Source organism: Sciurus vulgaris (assembly GCF_902686455.1).
Source record: "Sciurus vulgaris genome assembly, chromosome: 12".
NCBI lineage: Eukaryota > Metazoa > Chordata > Mammalia > Rodentia > Sciuridae > Sciurus > Sciurus vulgaris.
The window spans coordinates 54,811,171-54,830,049 of record NC_136473.1 but is presented as its reverse complement, the minus strand read 5'-3'; the positions used below and the strand labels follow the sequence as shown (position 1 = coordinate 54,830,049).

At 36.5% G+C, this 18,879-nt stretch overlaps 1 protein-coding gene across 1 annotated transcript in view; it reads right to left on the bottom strand.

The window, feature by feature from the left end:
* The window catches only part of CATSPERE (catsper channel auxiliary subunit epsilon), a gene marked incomplete at its 3' end in the record, with an annotated part of 219,030 nt that overhangs the window by 28,429 nt on the left and 171,722 nt on the right, over window positions 1-18,879 (bottom strand). Inside the window, exons 16-19 of the mRNA XM_079107281.1 lie at window positions 13,706-13,841; window positions 11,567-11,736; window positions 10,522-10,621; window positions 4,001-4,087 (exon numbers count right to left, since the gene is read on the bottom strand). Of these exons, the coding sequence (XP_078963407.1) occupies window positions 4,001-4,087; window positions 10,522-10,621; window positions 11,567-11,736; window positions 13,706-13,841 (493 nt within the window). The remainder of the gene's footprint in view (window positions 1-4,000; window positions 4,088-10,521; window positions 10,622-11,566; window positions 11,737-13,705; window positions 13,842-18,879) is intronic.

Below are 18,879 nucleotides of genomic sequence, written 5' to 3'. Positions count from 1 at the left end.
GGTTTCTTCTCAGACCTTTTTCTTTTTTTGCAGTACTGGGGATTGGACTCAGGGCCTTAAGCTTGCAAAGCAAGCACTCTACCAACTGAACTATATCCCCAGCCTTTCTCAGAGTTTTTATGCAAGTGCCGTCTATTCTTGTAGAAGCAGGACTGTGTAGCAGTCAGTGAAGCTCCAAGTATTGGAAGGTTCTCTATTTCACTTTAGGCATACATTTTAGGAAAAAAGCACCCCTGATTCCCATGTTGACTTAATATACAGTGATACCTCTCTGAGATCTCTCAGAGTAGCCTTATTTACCAGGACATGCCTAGTCTTTGCAGGTACCTATTTTCTATAATACATAGATGCCAACTGAATCCACCCTTTTTGTGGTGAACTTTATTTTTTCACACAGCAGAACTGAACAACAATTGGATGTGGGCCCTCCAAATCTTTCTAGATAATAAACTATTATTTGAATGTTTTCTCTAATTGGTTCCCAGATCAGTACTATCACCTGTGAACTTAGAAATGCAAATAATTTGGGACCCATCTCCTGCTGCTGAATCAGAAAATCTGGGGGTTGGACCAAGCAATCCACTTTAACAAGCCCTCCAGATGATTCTGGTATATATTGAAGTTTGACAGCAACAGCACCATTTCATACTGATTGAGGCAAACTCCATGAGTGTTAATTATCCAGCTGGCTCATTGCTTCCTTGGAGTATGCTATTTTCACAAAATCTTAGAACATTTAGGTGCCCATTGTGAGAATCTGAGGATAGAGAAAGTATCATTTATACCCATCAATTTCGTACTCCTGGAAGCCCTTCAATCAGAAGTCAGGAGGATACGTTTCATTTGAATTGGTTCCATTACTAGTGTAGGTGCTTATGATTTTTGAGTAGAATGTAACTTTTATAATGAATAGATGATCTATAGTTAATTAATTAGGTTTACAAATACATATTGACCACCTATAATGGGATAGATGTTGGGATACAGCAGTGAACAAAATTAATAAAATTCCTATTCTTCTTGGGGTTAACTTTCTTGTTGGGGAGCCAGAAAATAAGATATAAAAAGTAGGCTGTATAGTGTTGTAGGACAGGCCCAAGATGGCTATAGTTAGGCTCCCTGGCTCAGCTTCCTGCAGGCTATGATTTTAATGTGTAGCCAAGGTCATGAGCACCCTGATTCAGCCTGGGTACTCAAGGTCATACACATTTGATTGTAAGAATGTGCTCACTTATATAAACTGTTGGCAGTGTGCCCTCTTTGTCTGGTCTGCATATGAAAAAGGCTTGTGGAAATGGCTGGGGATGGGCTAGCTAGGGGCTGCTGCCACCTCTGAATAAAGCATGTCTATTATCCCAACTGTGCCTAGCATCTTCTTTCAACTGCTGGAACCCCGAACCTTTCTTCCTGGGTCTGAGCCTCAACCAGACAACTGGCATAGTAAGCAGGATCTTCAGTTGGTGAGAGATGCATCAACCCTCCTGGATGGAGGGACCTGTGGTCACTGAGCAGCATGTAGCACTTGGTTGCCACAGTTCTATAAGTACAGAGGCCTGTGGAGAGTTGGGATATGGTGTGTGGGTTCCATGTGAGCGTAGAGATGGTTTTTCAGGCAGTTAGTTCCTGCCTATAGGACAGTGCCACTCAGAAGTGGGTTAAATTTTTCTGATTGCCCTGTGAAGAACATGGACCCAGCAGAGTGTAACGTGAATGGACAGGTGGAGCCCAGATGCTGGCCCCTGGCCAAGGAGAAAGGTGGCAGTGGTGGTGCAGACTGGGGGGAGAAATGGCAGCTGCTGGGGCCAGGATGTTTCTTACAACTCTGAGAGCAAAAACTGATGCAAGATTTATGAGAGACTGCCCAAATTAGGGAGTTACAAGATAAAGAAGAGGTCTTGAAAACTGGAGTACGGACCCTGGAGGAGTATCTCAGTGCTTCAAAAATACTCCTCAGCTTCTACCATACTGATGGAGTAAGAAGAGGAGGAGGAGGGGGACTAACACCTGCAAGCTGGGTTAGTGGTAATGCATAAAATGAAACAATAGCAATTGAAGGCTCCTGTGGGCAGCCACTGGCAGGGCTGGCCCAGGTAACCAAGTTAACCATACTTCTGCCTGTCAAGCAGAGTTAGTGAACTTGGGAAAATAAATGGACGGAGGTCAGTAGAACCCTTGGCTGCTTTGTTGTTATGACTGTGAGATTTAGTGGTGGATAGCATTATGTGTAGTGCCCTAAAAATGGGAGGTTAGAAACTCTCCTTGAAGCATGGAAGCAGAGGGTACAAAACAGTAAATGCCACGGAAGCATTTAGAGGGGCCAGGAGAGCCCAGATGTGCTAGGAGCCAGCAGGGACAAGACACTTCAGATGGTGCTAGGACCTGTTACTTAGGTAGGTGAACCAGAAACAAGCCCATACCTTGGAGGTAAGGCATCTGTACTGTTCAATGGTTGGTCCACTGATGGTTCCAGCCATGGACAACTGCCTGTGTGGACAATGATGACTGTGGAACCAAAGACAGATACTGTCTGGTTTAATACCAGTACAGGACAAAATAGCCAGTGAGCTTAGCTACAAACTGTCTGGATGATGGTAACAAAGTATCCCCCATAGTAATATGTACTGATAGCTGTGCTGTGTAATAGGGGCAAGTTCTAAGGTGAGAGCTCTGGGAGCTAGGCTGCCAGGAACAGGCGGCTATAGAACAAGTTATTGGCCCCCTGACTATACCAGGGAATGATGAAGCAGAACTTTTAGCTAGGGTACGGTGGTTAGAATGGGTACCTCCCAGTGACCTACTGACTTGGTTGCACAACCACTTACAGCATGCAGGTGTGATAAATATGCGGATGTAGTCAAACGATGGGGTCTGCTTTTAATGTGGAATGCCCTGGTAGAAGCCTGTCAGGCATGTGTGGTTTGTGCTTAGGAATATCCACACCCTTGATGCTTTAGAGCCACAAATGGCCAGGTAACACATGGATGCATCCCCTTGACATGATGGCAGGCTGACCATATGAGCTCTTTACTGAAGTCAGAGGAGGGCACATTTGCCTTGACAGCAGTTGATATAGCGACAGGCTTGTTGCTTGCCTGTCCTAGTGGCCAAATGAATCAGCTTACTATGATTCATGTCCTGATAATGTTGATGGCCTTGTGAGACTGGCCTATCACAATAGTGGTCAAGGTGTCCACTTCATGGGTCAGGATGTAAAGTGATGGGCAATTCAGTTATAGATTCACATCCCATATCATCCACAGGCTGCAGCATGATAGAAAGATATAATGGCCTGCTTAAGCAAGGACTTAGAAGTACAGTCAACCACCTGTTATGAAGGGGTGGGCATAGTCTCTGTGGACAATTGTGTGAGCTCTGAATAAGCATCCCTGACAAGGAGGACCAACTCCTGTGGAGGCTTTGTTTATAACACACACTGACCCTAATACAGGTCAATAAATAAATAATAATAAATAAAGCATGTCTACTATCCAAACTGTACCTTGCATCTTCTTTCAACTGTGGGAGTTCCAAACCTTCCTTCTTGGGTCTGAGCCTCAACCTGACAAATGCGTCAGAGAGTAATAAATGCTCATGATATTAAAAAAAAAAATAGGGAAGGGAAACATAGGCTGTCATGGGAGTGATTTTAATAGGGTATCCAAGTAAGTCCTTGTTGACTACTTGATTTTTAAATAAAGAAATACTGGTCCCCACCATAGCAGGTGGTTGTGGGGGACAGGTAAGGGAGGTAGGCCACCTTTTAAAGACTCACTTTCAATGCTTTTCCATGCTTATCAGACATTCAATAATTTGAACAGATTTTTCAGCAGTAAAAATTAAATTAGCAATACAGAATTAACAGAAGATAAAACAAATGCAGATAAAGTACTTTTGAAATAAGTAAATAGAAAAATAGATTCAAAGCAAATTAAAATCCAAAGTGTTTCCACAAGTTTTTGTTAAGGGCAAATTTGTGATTCCAGATAGATGTTTTTCTTACCTCTGGTCCCCACACCTCTTCTAATGGGGTGTCCTGGTTAAGCTCTATCATTGTCTTCCATGTCTGTGCTTCATTTAAACAACCACTCTGTCAAAAGATGGCATATATATGGATATTTACAAGTTTTCACTGTTAATTTATTCCTAAGTATCTAATATATTTTGATGTCACTGAATATTTTGTTTAAAACATTCATTATGTACGTGTTTGCTGATGTACAAAGGAACAACCGACTTTAGTATGTTGACCTTGAGTTGAAAGAACTTCTGAAACTCACTTATTAATTCTTATTGTTTCATGTGAACCTTTGTGTCACCTGTGAATATGACAGTTTTCCCCCTTTTCAATTCTTAATACCTTTTATTTTTGCTGCTTGTTCTTTATCATATTACAAATATTTCCAGGAACAATGTTATATAAAAATGTGGCAAATACCCACTTTCATTCCTGATTACAGAGGAAGACTTTTCATTTTCACCATTAGTATAATATTTTCTATAAATTTTTAACCTAAATTTTATTAGGTTAAGAAAGTTATTCATTTTCTAAGATTTGTCGCAAAAATAATGTGTGGATAATAAATTTTAATCAAATAATTTTTCATCAAATATTACAAGGATCTTATGCCCTTTCTTCTTTATACTGTTACTATATTGAATCTGATATACCAAATCCATTTTCAGCACATGCCTGTGATCCTGGTGCCTTGGAGACTGAGGCAGGAGAATCTCAAGTTCAAAGCCAGCCTCAGTAAAAGTGAGGCACTAAGCAACTCAGTGAGACCCTGTCTCTAAATAAAATACAAAATAGGCTGCAGATGTGACTCAGTGGTCAAGTACCCCTGAGTTCAATCCCCAGTACTCCCCCACCAAATCCATTTTCAAATGATAGACCATCCATTCATTCATACGTGAAATAAATAACATTTGGTCTGGATGAATTATTCTTCAATATATTTTTGTTTTTGATTTACTAATGTTTAGCTTAGGCTTTTTGTATGTGTGTTTATGAGTGAGACTGACACATAATTCTCTCTTAAGATTCTTAGCAATTCCTCATGGTTTCACAAAATGAATTGGAAAATCATCTCCAGTTCCCGTTCTCTGGAAAAGCTTTATAAAGCCAAAAAAAATTTTTCCTTAAATGTTTGATAGATTTCATCAGAAAAGCCTTGTAGGCTTGGAGTTTTCCAATTTTTTCCTTATAACAGAAGATATTTTAGTAGGTTGTATTTTAAAGGCATTTGTCTATTTTATCTACTTGTTCTTGCAAGATCTGTTGACATGTTTATAATAACCTCTACTACATTTTTAATGTTTATAGAATTGCAGTGATGTCTCCATTTTTACTCCTAATATTGTTTACTTATGACCTTTTCTCCATTTTTCTTGATGAGTTAGTTTTATTAGTCTGTTGAAAGAATCAATTTTTGGCTTTGTGGCTACTTTATCTCATATTTGTATCTATTTTATGGGTTTTTCTTTTCTTTTTTTCTTTTGGTACTAGGGATTGAACCCAGGAGTGCTTAATCACTGAGCTACATCTTCAGCCCTCCTTCATATTTTTATTTAGAGACAGGGTCTCACTGAGTTGCTTAGTGCCTTGCTAAGTTGCTCAGGCTGTCTTTGAACTCTCAATCCTCCTATCTCAGCCTCCCCAGTTGCTGGAATCATAGGAGTATATCACCAAGCCCAGCTTAATTTGTGTTCTTAATAATGTTTCCTTTTATTTTATTTGAGCTTAACTTTCTACTGTTTTTCTAACTTGATGTGAATGCTTAATTTTTCCATTTTTCTTTTCTAACATACACACATAAGCCTATACATTTTCCCTTGAGCATAATTGTAGATAAATCCAGTATTTGCTATTTTCATTATCATTCACTCCCAGATATTTTCAAATTTCCATGTATTTTTTTGATGTATCGTTTATTTCATATGTTTGGGGATTTCTAATTCTTTTTTTAAAAAATATTTTTATTAGTGGTTGATGAACCTTTATTTATTTATATGTGGTGCTGAGGATAAAACCCAGAACCTCACACGTGCTAGGCAAGTGCTCTACCACTGAGCCATAACCCCAGCCCCTAATTCTTTTTTGTTATTGATTTCTAGTCAAATATATGCTCTGTAATTTTAATCTCATTACATTTCTTGATATTTACTTTAAAGAGGACATATGGTTAATTTTTAAAAATGATTTGTGGGTGCTGGAAAAGAATATATTTTGAAATAGTTGGTATAGTGTTTTATATAGTCTACTAGACTGAGTGTTTTAATCATGTTCAAATCTCCTCTATTTTAATTTTTGTCTGCTGTGCTGCAATAGATACTGACAGGGTTGGGTTAAAATTTCCTATGATGTTTGTGGATTGGCTAATTTTTAGTTCTCTCAATTTTCTGTTTATATGTTTTAAAGTTATATAATTATAAATGCAAATAAAATTATACATCTCAATTATAATTGTTACATATTCCTGGTGAGCTGAGCCTTATTTTTATTTTGATTGACACCCTGGTAGAAGTCTGGTGCAAATCTGGTGAAAACCCAGGTGCAAGTCTGTTCATCACAAATTCTCTCAACTTTTGTCTATGATGTCTTTTTTTACATTTTTAATCAAAATAACTAATTTTTTCATTTTTATTGTGGTAAAATATATATATATATAATTTATCATTTTAACCATTTTAAGTGTTCAATTCAGTGGCATTAAGTACATTCATATTGTTATTATAACCATCTAGGTCCAGAATTTTTTTATCCTGCAAAACTGAAATGATACAATTTAAACAAGTCTTCATTATCTGCTGCCCACAGTGGCCATCAACCACCATTCTCTTTTCTGTTTCTATGATTTTGACTACTCAAAATACCTTGCACAAGTAGACTCATACATTCTGTTTTGTGACTGGCTTGTTTCACTTAGCATAATGTTCTCAAGGTTCATCCATGTTGTAGCATATGTGAAAATTTTCTTTTTTTAAGGTGAGACCATATTACACTTTGTGTGTGTGTGTGTGTGTGTGTGTGTGTGCGCGCGTGTGTATCATATTTTCTTTATCCATTTATCTGTTGATGGCAGTCATTTATTTCTGCTCTTTGGCTATTGTGAATAGTGCTGTTCATACATTGATGTGTAAGTATTTGAGTCTCTACTTTCATCTGGTTATATACCTAAAATTGCTGGATCATATGGTAATTCTAGTATTTCAAGAAAATAATCCAGATATTAAAGATACTTATTGTTTCTAAGAATTTTAATGGACAGAGTAGAACAATACTTATATCTCTCTATATTAACAATTTATCTTTATATCCAGAACAATATCTGGTACCTTATGGGTTTATGTTTTATTTAACTCAAATTCAGATTTTTGTAGTTCTGTATTTAATGTTTCTCTCTAGTTCTTAGAGATATCTTTGACATCAACAGTAATTTTGGTTGTCTGAAGCTTATTATTTAGTAAATTCCTCAGGAAGGGCTTAATGGGAACAATACTTCCTGAGTTTCTTAAATGCTAATTATATTTTGTCTGTGCCCTTTATAGTGTAGATCACTTTTGCTTGATATAAAACCCTTGGCTCACATTTACTTTCGTTTGTTTGTTTGTTATTTCTGCAATCCCACAGTGCTGGGGACTCGAATCTGGGCCTTGTGCGTGCGAGGCAGGCACTCTACATGATGGACTATATCGTCAGCACTCACATTTACTTTCCTTTAGCATCTTAAATATGTTACTACATTTTCTCCAACATGAAGTATTGCTAACATAAAGTATTGTTTGATGATAATTGAATGTTTCCCAATTATTTCATACTATGATAAAATACACACAACAGAGTTTACTGTTTTAATCATTTTTAAGTGTATAGTTCAGTGGCAATAATAAAACTCTATAGTAATTAAACAATAAGTCCTCATTCCCACCTTCCTGTAGCTCCTGGCAATCACCATTTTACTTTGTTTCTATGACTTTCGACTACTCTAAATACCTAATATAAGTGAAATCATGAAATATGTGTGTGGTATTTGTCTTTTTGTGACTGCATGTTTCACTTAGCATTGTATTTTCAAGATTTCATTCAACTTGTAGCATGTGTGAGAATTTTCTTCCTTTTAAGACTGAATAGTACTCCATTGCATGTGTAGTTTGCATTTTGCTTATGCATTCTTCTGTTTATGGACACTGGGTTGGTTTTACTTTTGGGCTCTTGTAAATAGTGCCACTATTATGTTGAGTGTACAAATGGATCTTTGAGACCTGAAAGTGATCAGTAGCTCAGAGATAGGAATGGATAAGGCAGAAAGATGATTATTTTAAATTGTTATGACAATGTGCAGGAATAACACTTGGGAAAGTGAGATATAGATATTGGCAAGACAGTGGCAGAAGAATTAAACTTGGAGCTCAAACTATCTAGGAAAAGAAGGGAAGAAAAAGGGAGAGGAAGGCAGAAGGTACAATATAGTTGATGTCTAGGAATGAGAGAAAAGCAAAAGACTTAGGAGCAGTGGGCATAACAATGAAAGAGCTAGAGGACTGGGGGTTGAAGTCAGAGGCTGAAGTGTTTGAATTTAGGTGCTATTTTAATAGGAGGAGCTATTTTAGTCAAGGCAGCCTGTGGTGCTGCCAACAATAAACCCCAACCCTCGGGTTTGACACAACAAAAGTTTAATTTTTTTATTATACATAGTCCAGTGCAGATGTCCCTGATTAGATGGTTCTTATGGGTGACATTCCTCAAAACTGTGAATTGGGAACCTAGGTTTTTAAAAAAAAAAATCGAGTGGCTCCTTGAAATCTCTTCACTGGATTATCTTTATATGGCTTTTATCTACCTCATCCTTAATTGTTGTAATATCCTGATATGAGATAAGATAGGAAACACAGAGGTTCATGGAATTCCTTCTTAATTATTTCATATGGAAACAACATATGTAATTTCTGCACATATTTTAGTCATGAGAACCACTCTTATGTTATCACTTAAATGCAAATGGATCTGGGAAACATAGTCCTTGTTTAGAATGCTTCCCAGCAATACCCTTATGTGATGGATGACAGAATTCAGAAGTCAACTATAATTGTTTTCAGGTTATGAGGAAAAAAAATCAAGTTCTGAGTATATGATAACAGCAAGCAGGGATAGGATAGATGTCAACTGGATGGCAGGAGCCTCAAACAGAGTTTTACTTAAAGAGTGATAATAATGATCAGCCATGAATTAGGGAGAGCATCAACCCCACACCTCACATTTAAATACATGTGGTAAGCCAGGTGCAGTGGCGCATGCCTGTAATTCCAGCGGCTCAGGAGGTTGAGGCTGGAGGATTGTGAGTTTAAAGCCAGCCTCAGCAATGGTGAGGTGCTAAGCAACTCAGTAAGATCCAGTCTCTAAATAAAATACAAAATAGGCCTGTGGATGTGACTCAGTGGTTGAGTGCCCCTGCATTCAATCCCAGGTAGCAAACGAATGAACAAACAATAACAACAAAAGCAAAGAGATATTCTCTCAGGAAGTACTACTGAAGAAGGATCTAAGGGCATTTAACCTTAAGGTATAATGAAAAGTTTTGAGAAGGAAGAGAGTAATGGGAATCTGAGCCAAGGTTATAGAAGGTTACAGTGGCTTAAGAATAAGACTATGGGAAGGAAGTAGAGCAAGAAGGAATGACATGTTGAATGTTGAACAATATAGGAGAAATGTGTAGTTAAATGGATTTATTTGGGTACATACTTGCAAGACAATGAGTTCCTGCAGTATTCTGGAAAGTGGCAAGGGGAACTCAGTTCTCTTGGCTGCCATCTAGGCAGGTTGTACCTCTTAGATAGTGTTTGGTAGAGAAGAATACCAGTTTGGAGGGAGTCATTCCCAGTTTTGTTTGAGTCTGATATCTCTGGGCAATTTTAGGAATCAATGCTGAAAACTTCTGGAGAGGTTCCCTCATGATGGGAGACCCTGCAGGGCAGAAAGACCCACTCAGGGAGATGAAGTATGGTGAGTGGGAGTTGGAAGGCCTCTCTGCCGTGTCCCTACAAATTGAAAGGACAGAATAAGGGAAATTCACAGAGGTTGAGATCAGCTGGTCATGGAGGAGAAGAGAATGGAAAGACATTGAAACCAAGGTCAGAGGGGACAAACGATGCAAAGAAATTCATGAAGCCTAAAATGTCTCCATTTGATTTAGCACAAATGTGACAAACATCCTAAAGCCAAAGTCTGAACCATTAAACATTAAATAGAGTTTGGAGAGCAAAGAAAATACTCATATATAATTGCATCATTCTAGTATAAACCTTATTTTTTCTCATTCCTTTATATGTGTTTTATATGACTATGGCTTCTTTTTTCATAAATGAATTTTAGTTGTCCATTAATTTAATATAGAGATTTTTTTTTTTTTTTTGACGGATTGCTTTTTTGGTTCTATTTTCTTTGGATCTTCTACATATGGATTTAAAATAGAAAGACATGTCTAATTGCATGCTAAATTCTGTTTAAATTCAAAAATATCATACCTGCCTCATAGTTTTAGTAAAACTATAGTCAAGCCTGCCATGGATTTCCCACAATATGAAATTTACTTTAATATCTTCAATAAAGCCATTATCATCAAATCTAAAAGAAAGATCAAAGACAAAAATAATAGATTAGTGTAAGATAGAGGAGTTAAGAGTCCTGACTTTCAAGTCTGATGGGCATAGGTTTGAATCCTTTCTTTCTCACTTACTAGCTTTGTGATTCTGGGAAAATTACTTAAACTCTTGAAGCCTCAATATTCTTATTGGTCAAATAATGCTACCTGCTGTATAGGTCTATTCTGAATGAATAATACCTGTAAATGAAACCACAGGTATTATTCAAGATAAAAACCTAAAAATAAATTCATATAAAATTGAAGCCACAAGTTCACTTTGCTTTGGTAAGGACCATGTGTTGCTGAGGCCCTGCTATCCAGCACAGCAGGGAGAAAGCAAAAGGAGGTGACAAATGGAGGGAGAGCAAGGCATATATCCCTGGGGTCATTTAATTTTTTTAAAAAATTGTCAGTTGCCTATTATACACCAGAGCATGCAATCACTGAATTACTATGGGAACTGAGATGTTGCAGATTTCCCAGGAGAAACCAGCTAGAAGATGTGGCTGAGTCTCAAAGGCTCAGCAGCATGGGTAAGGCGTAAGGCAGGGCTAGGATGCAGAAGTAGTCTATACCAGCAGTAGACACCAGTGCAGCTGTACATGGACAGGATACCCCTTCCCTAATTCTGGGTCTGGGTACATAAGCACAGCTGGGCCTAGAGTATTTCTCTCAGACTCTGAGTTTTCAAAGAGATGTTGTTTTTCAAAGTTTTTTTTTTTTTTTTTTCTCTGCTACCATGTAAATATAGGGGCTCGAGACCAAAGCTAAGGTGAAATTATTGGTAAAACCATATCTTTGCATATAAGAACTGGTAACTATAAAAATAGTTATTACTCATATTTCTGAAGAAAAATTTCCCCCCCTACTCTTTGGGTGGAAATTTCACTCAGGATGCTGGTCTCAGGCACTTGCTTCTAGACTACAGACTCTTGCAGTGTTGTACCATTTTTGGATATAATTTCTCACTTGACAGTTTTGTGTAATTCACAGAAAATAATAGGTCCTTGACAGTGTCTTCTTTTTCCCTGTCCAAATCATCTTGTAGTTGTTGCGGCTGACTTTCAGATCTGCTGTAACTGGCTATCACCCAAGCCTGGTTATAAGAAGCAGTTATTGACCTATTGTCACAAATTGGGTGAAAAATGTTTAAGTGCCAAAAAGTGGTATCTAAGCAGCTATTTGTATTTCCATATTAATTAGTTTTGAGAAATCATAAAGAGATGAACTCAGAAGGTCAGTACTCAAACAGGCATGACTGGAGTATTGGTGCTTGCCTTCCTGGTGGGGGAGGGGAGCCACAGAGAATTCTAAAACTCTTAGTTCTTGACTCTTTCCAGAGAAAACGTGGGGACACACACACACACACACACACACACACACACACACACACACACACACACAATTTTGTATAGTTTCAGAGAGTTGAGGATTAGCACAGCTCTAATTCCGGCAGCTTTTGAAGGAGCTGGATTTTGGTTACATCTTCTGAAAGTCATGAGGTTCTTGACTTATTAAGAACTAGTTTCAAAGTCATATGTTTTACTTAAAAATTTGAAAAAACCGATTTGGACCATGTTAAGTGCAGACTTTCACAAGAGCAATGAGCTACAGTGTCACCTAGTGGCAATAATGATGCATTGCATGAAACAATTTCTGGGTTTATAATGATCTTTGATGTTTTATTTATTTCATTGAGAATAGGTGAAAAAACTGCTTGCCTATGTAAGCATTGTTTATTTTCACTAACGTTCATTAGTGTTGAATAGAAGACTAATTAAACCTGGGAAATTCAGAAATGTCAACTGGTTGGCAACTAACTTCTGACAACTTTTCTGCTACGATAGTTCCTCTTTTGGAATTGAAGAGACCTTGCTGTTGATTTATATTCATTAGACACAAACTTTATGGATAGTCCATTATGTTCACTATGTCTTTTATTTTCTGTATTTGGATGCTTTAACATCTTGGGCTCTGCAGACACTGCAGGGATTACCTAGGCTTAGCCCATTCCCAGGAATAACATTATCTTCCAGGACCTCTTTCATATGCAAGCCAAGCAATCTAGACCCAATACCACCAATCACCTCTATCCTTCAAGCTGGGAACATGATCCAGATGATGACTTATGTTCCCAGTGGGGTCACACTCCCAGGACTTCCTTCACACTTATTAGCATTTAATGGTAAATTTATTATCCACTTATCTATAAAATTCTGCCCAACCTTGTTCCTGAGCCTGTAAAAGGTAAGGCATTAATTATAATCCAGAGGACTTACCTGTGGACTAATAATTTCCTAATGGTCACAGTTCCACTGATTCTGAAAGCTGATTAATTAATTAACACCTGTCTGATGAATACCTGATTGAACACTCTGTTTGCATCTATGTTTTGTTATAATTCAATAGATCTGAACACTAAGCTTTATTGATTTGACAGTAGTTGGCCACTAATCTCTGGTTGATTATCCTTGGAGAACTGGAAGCAAAAGGCTCTATCAAGACAACTACACAAGTAAGTTGTCTTTAGAAAAAAGTGCTTCTGCAACTCCAAAATAGTGCTGCTCTAATAGTGTATTTTCAGCCTCAACTGCTTCCATCTTCATGTCCTTGTTGACCCCTTGGAGACTGCCAATTTCCCAATCCTCCCTGCCCCTAGTGGCAGTTCCCTCTGATACTCTTGTCACCCCTTCCTTACTCAGCCAGAATCTCATGGTTGTTATCTGACCCCCTCTCTGACCAGCTTCCCAGATTCATTCATGTCTTCTTCTTCCCCTTGGGCTCAACATCTGAACCAAACCTTGGATGTTATAGTATGACTTCTTCAGAAAGTCAGCCTCCATGGGGATGGAACCCATTCAATCTTACCTCAAACGTGCCTTTGATGTTCTCCTGTAATCTTTTCACTGGTCCTTCCTCAGCCCCGTCTCTTAGTTTCCTTAATGACCTTTGACATCTTCCTCAATGCCCCTCCTCAGTGCCTCCCTTCTCTCTGTAGAGGACTCTCCTTTCTACGTCATTAGAGGAAGCTGAGGCTATCAGACTCGATCTTTCTCAACTCCTACGTTCTTATCTCTGAACCACTTTTTACACTCATTTTTGCTCTTTCTTCCCAAGTCTTCGAGGATGAGTTCTACCCCTTTTAACCTTGCTTCTTGGGCATTTGATCCTACTTCCTCAGCTTTTTCATGGGGCTTGCTCCTATAGCACATTTTAATTATGGAAATATTTCTAATATGCTGAAAACCAGAAAATAATGTAAAAATCATTTCATCTCATTTCCACCCATGTTTTCTGCTTTACTTATATATAATGGACCCATATATCCTATGTAGTATTACTTTTTGGATTTGAAAATATACATGAATGATATTACACTATGTCTTTTGTCTACTTTTCTCTATTCAATATTAGGCTTTGGGATACAGCTTTTGAAATTGCTCATCTCTTATTTTCTGTTTTCCTCAGCAGCAGCTCCCTCCTTACCTTTTATCTTGAACCTCATGGTTGTTCACCTGATTTTCCTCTCACAAGCTTCCTAGTTCATTTTAAAAAACTAATTACATGATTTACCTATGTACTCTTTCATTAATGGGCTTTTAGGTTGTTTCCAAATTTTCACTAGTATGAAAATTTTTCATCTATGTATGAATAGTGAAAATATGAAAAGCCTTTCACTTTTGCCCAAATGCATTTCAAAGTGGTAGTAATACCTATGTAAGTGTTTTATACACTTATACAAAGTGTTGTAGCCGTTATATAGAGGGATTTTCATTGTTCTAAATTCCTGGCAAAACATAGTAGAGTAAGATTTTAGTTTTTTTTTTTTTTTTCATTTTGATGAATGTGAAATAGTATATTATTTAAATAGTATGTTCATTTTGTTGATCACTAAAAACATCTTCTGAGAAAGAGTTAACTTTGCAGGCCTGAGGATGCTGTTCTTAGAAAACCTGGTTTGCAAGGTTGACTCTTGGGTGCATCTAGGAACTTGGATTTTGGGAGGGTTCTCATTGTTCCTGAGTGTTTTATTATGTTATTTACATTTCAGCCACTTATCTTTTTACTTTTTTATAGTATGTTTAACTATAGAGGAATTTTGCATTGTGGCAAATTATAAATGGTTATCATTTTAACCATTTTAAAGTGTATGGTGCAGTGGCATTAGGTACATTCACCTTGTTTGTTGTATTACTATCGTCACTATCCATCTCTAGAACTTTTCATTTTGCAAAATGGAAAAGCTGTACCCATTAAATAACTCCCTATTCCCCTTGTCCCTCAATCCTGGAAACCACCATTATATTTTCTGTCTCTGTGAATTGACTACTCTAAATACCTCCTTTGGGTAGAATCATACAGTATCTGTCCTTTTGTGATTGGCTCATTTCACTTAGCATAATGTCTTCAAGATTTTCTGGTTTTACTACATTAAGATTTCATTTCACTCTAGACAGAATGAGAATTATGGAGAATACAAGAAACAAAAAATGTTGGCGAGGATGTTGGGAAAAAGGTACACTCATACATTGCTGGTAGGACTGCAAATTGGTGCAATTGCTCTGGAAAGTGGTATGGAAATTCCTCAGAAAACTTGGAATGGAACCACCGTTTGACAGTTATCCCTCTCCTTGATATTTACCCAAAGGACTTAAAATCAGCATACTACTGTTATGTGGCCACATCAATGTTTACAGCAACTCAAATCACAATAGCTAAACCAACCTAGGGGCCCTTCAACAGATGAATGGATAAAGAAAAAGTACTATATATATGCAATGGAATATTATTCAGCCATAAAGGAGAATGAAATTATGGCATTTGCCGGAAAATGGATAGAATTGGAGACTCTCATGCTAAGTGAAAGAAGCCAATCCTAAAAACCAAAGACTGAATGGTATCTCTAATATGTGGATGCTAACACAAAATAAGGGGTAGGGGAGGGAAGAATAGAAGTTCATTGGATTAAACAAAGGGAAATGAAGGGAAGGAAGGGAGGATGGGAATAGGAAAGACAGAATGAATCGGACATAATTTCCTATGTTCATATATGAATACACAGCCTGTATAACTCCACATTATGTAAAAACACAAGAATGGGAAATTGCACTCCATGTATGTATAATATATCAAAATATACTTTACTGTTATGTATATCTAAGAAGATATACATACAAATAGATATACAACAAAGATTTTCTGGTTTTAGTATATGTCAGAATTTTCTTCCTTTCTAATGCCAAATAATATCCTATTGTATGTACATAGATCCTCCTTGACTTTTGATGTTCTGTCCCAATAAATCTAAGTTGAAAATATCATAAATGCATGTAAAATGCCTAACCTTCTGAATAAAATAGCTTAGCCTAGCCTACCTTGAATGTGTTTAAACACTTATATTAGTCTACAATTAGGCAAAATCACCAAAATAAATCCTATTTTATAATAAAGTATTGAATATCTCATGCAATTTATTGACTACTGTACTGAAAGTGGAAAATGGAATGGCTATTCTTTATTGCTAGCCTGGGAAAAGACTGAAACTCAAAATTGGAGGCATAGTTACTGAATGCACATTACTTTTGTACCACCATAAAGTTAAAAATTTTAAGTCAAATTCTCATAGGGTTGGGGACTGTGTATCATATTTGGTTTATCCATTCATCTTTTGATGGACACTTGGAGTTGCTTCCATAAAATTAGCTATAGTGAATAATGCTGCTATTGTGATGTACAAATATCTCTTTGAGAACTTGTCTTACATTACTTGGGTTAGATACCCCAAAGTAGACTTGTTGGAGCATATGGTAATTCTATATTTAACTTGATAAGTAACTGAATAATTCTTTTTAACAATAGCACTTCTGTCACATGACCTGTTTTAGACAAAAAAGTTGGTTATCATTCTTATCAGTGTTATCTTGAATATAATGATTTTTTTTTCTTTTTTCCTTCCCAGCAGATTCTAATGATTTATCTTTATCTTTTATCATTTCATCTGATGTACCTTGGTGTGGCCTTCATATTATCCCGTGTGGGGTCTATTGAGTTTCTGGGACCTGTGCACTAGTATTTTCCATCAGTTTTGGGTAAATTTCAGCCAATATTTCTTAAAAATTTATTCTGTCTTATTTTCCTCCCTCTAAATATATTTAAGTTAAACTGTTTGATATTGTCTTTAGTCCATGGAGGCACTTAAACTATTTTTCCTGTGGTTCAGTTTGAATAATTTCCATTGAGCTACCTTTAGTTTCATCAATATTTTTATCTGCTTTGCTCAATTTTCTATAAAGCTTTTATTTTTAAATCTCAAATCTGTATTTTAAAATTCTGTCATTCTAATTTATCTATCTATCTATCTATCTATCTATCTATCTATCTATCTATCTATCTATTTATCTATTCTTTTTCTTTCTTTTTGTAGTTAGCGATACTTTGCTGAGATTCCCCATTGGTTCAGCCATACTCTACACTATTCCTATAAATTCTTTAACATATTTATAATTGTTGTTTTGAAGTCCTGTTCTAAATGTCAGTCAGTGTCTGGATCATCTATAGTCTGCTACTATTGACTTCCTTTTCTATTGATTATGGGTCATTTTTCTGCCTCTTTGGACGATGGGTCATTTTTTATGTTGTATGGAACATTAAAATTTATTCATTGAGGGCTGGGGATATAGCTCAGTTGGTAGTGCTTAGAGTGCTTGCCTACCTAACACAAGGTCCTGGGTTCAATCCCCAGCACTGAAAAAAAAAAAATTATTCATTGAGATGATGAGTTTTATTATTTCTCTTTAAAGAGTTATATTTTCTGTTTCGGGAGCAAGATAAACTAATTGGTGATTTCTTTGATTCTAATGAAAGTTACTTTTTGGCTTTCTAGGACTTTAATTTTTTTTTTTTTAAGTTTTATTCTTAATCCAAGAACATAGCATTTTGTCCTTGGCATAATTATTAGAAGTGATTCTTCAGGTGTTAATGGAAAGCCCAAGGTGTTTCCAACTCCTTGTTGTCAGGACTTGAAACTTCAAATATTGTCTCCCAGCATCAGGCAGTTGTTATGATCTCTACCTCCTAACGGTTATTTTGTGCTTGGTCCCTAGGAGCCAATCCCTGTTCATGCACAGTTCAAAAGTTAGCTAGGAATTTGAAGAAAAAATTTTTCTATGGTCTTGTTTTTCCCTTGAAATGACTTTCCTTTCTAGGCTTTTTCATCTAAATTTATAGCTGCTTTGGCAGTCCCAAACTTCAGTATCTATTTCTTGAGTCCATAGGACTATCACTTTCTGTTAAAGCCATATTCTCTCAATCCTGCCAAAAAGTGGGAATTAACCTCAGGAAAATCTTACTTAGAAATCGTCTCTTCTTTCAAGGATAATGTCTCTATCAGCTTTTGCTCTCCATTGCTTTAAATAATTACTCATTACATTTTGTCCACAGCATGTAATTATCACTGGACAGAGGTTATGTCAAATAAAATCACTCTTCTGCTTCCGGAACTTGAATTCTGAGATATAGTGACTATTTTAGGCCCTTTGATTTTCCATAAAAAATTAAGGGTCTGATTATGAAATTCTGTAAAAAATACTGATAGAAATTTATTGAAATTACATTGAATTTATAGTTAAGTTAGAGGGGAAATGTTATCTACTTAATATTGAGTTTCTCTCTCAAAACATAAGATATAGTTCTTAAGTTAGTGCAGTTCTTTTTAAAATCTTTCAATAATGTTTAAAAATTTTCTTCACAAAGGTATTATACATATTTAAAAATTATAGTTTGTTACTTTAATTAATTTTTGCTATTATGCATGCATTTTTATTATGTATTTTATTAGCATTTGTTTATATATAGAAACATTTTTGATTGATTTATTGTATATTCATCTTGAATTCAGAAAAACTTGCTAAATGCTCTTCTCGTAAGCTACCTATATACTCCCTGAATTTTATGAAAAATGCAATCTTAGAATTACTATTTTTAACAAAAGAATAGGTGATTTAAAATTTTCCATCACTATTAATATATTTATATGTATATCTATCACATAACTTTCTTTTTTTTTTTTTTTTTAATGCTGGGGATGGGACTCAGGGGTGCTTTACCACTGAGCTATATCCCCAGTCCTTTAAGAATTTTTAAAAAAATTTTTGAGACAGGTTCTCACTAAGTTGGGAGGGACTTGCTAGGTTGCTGAGGCTGGCCTGGAATTTGTGATCCTCCTGCCTCACCCTCCTGA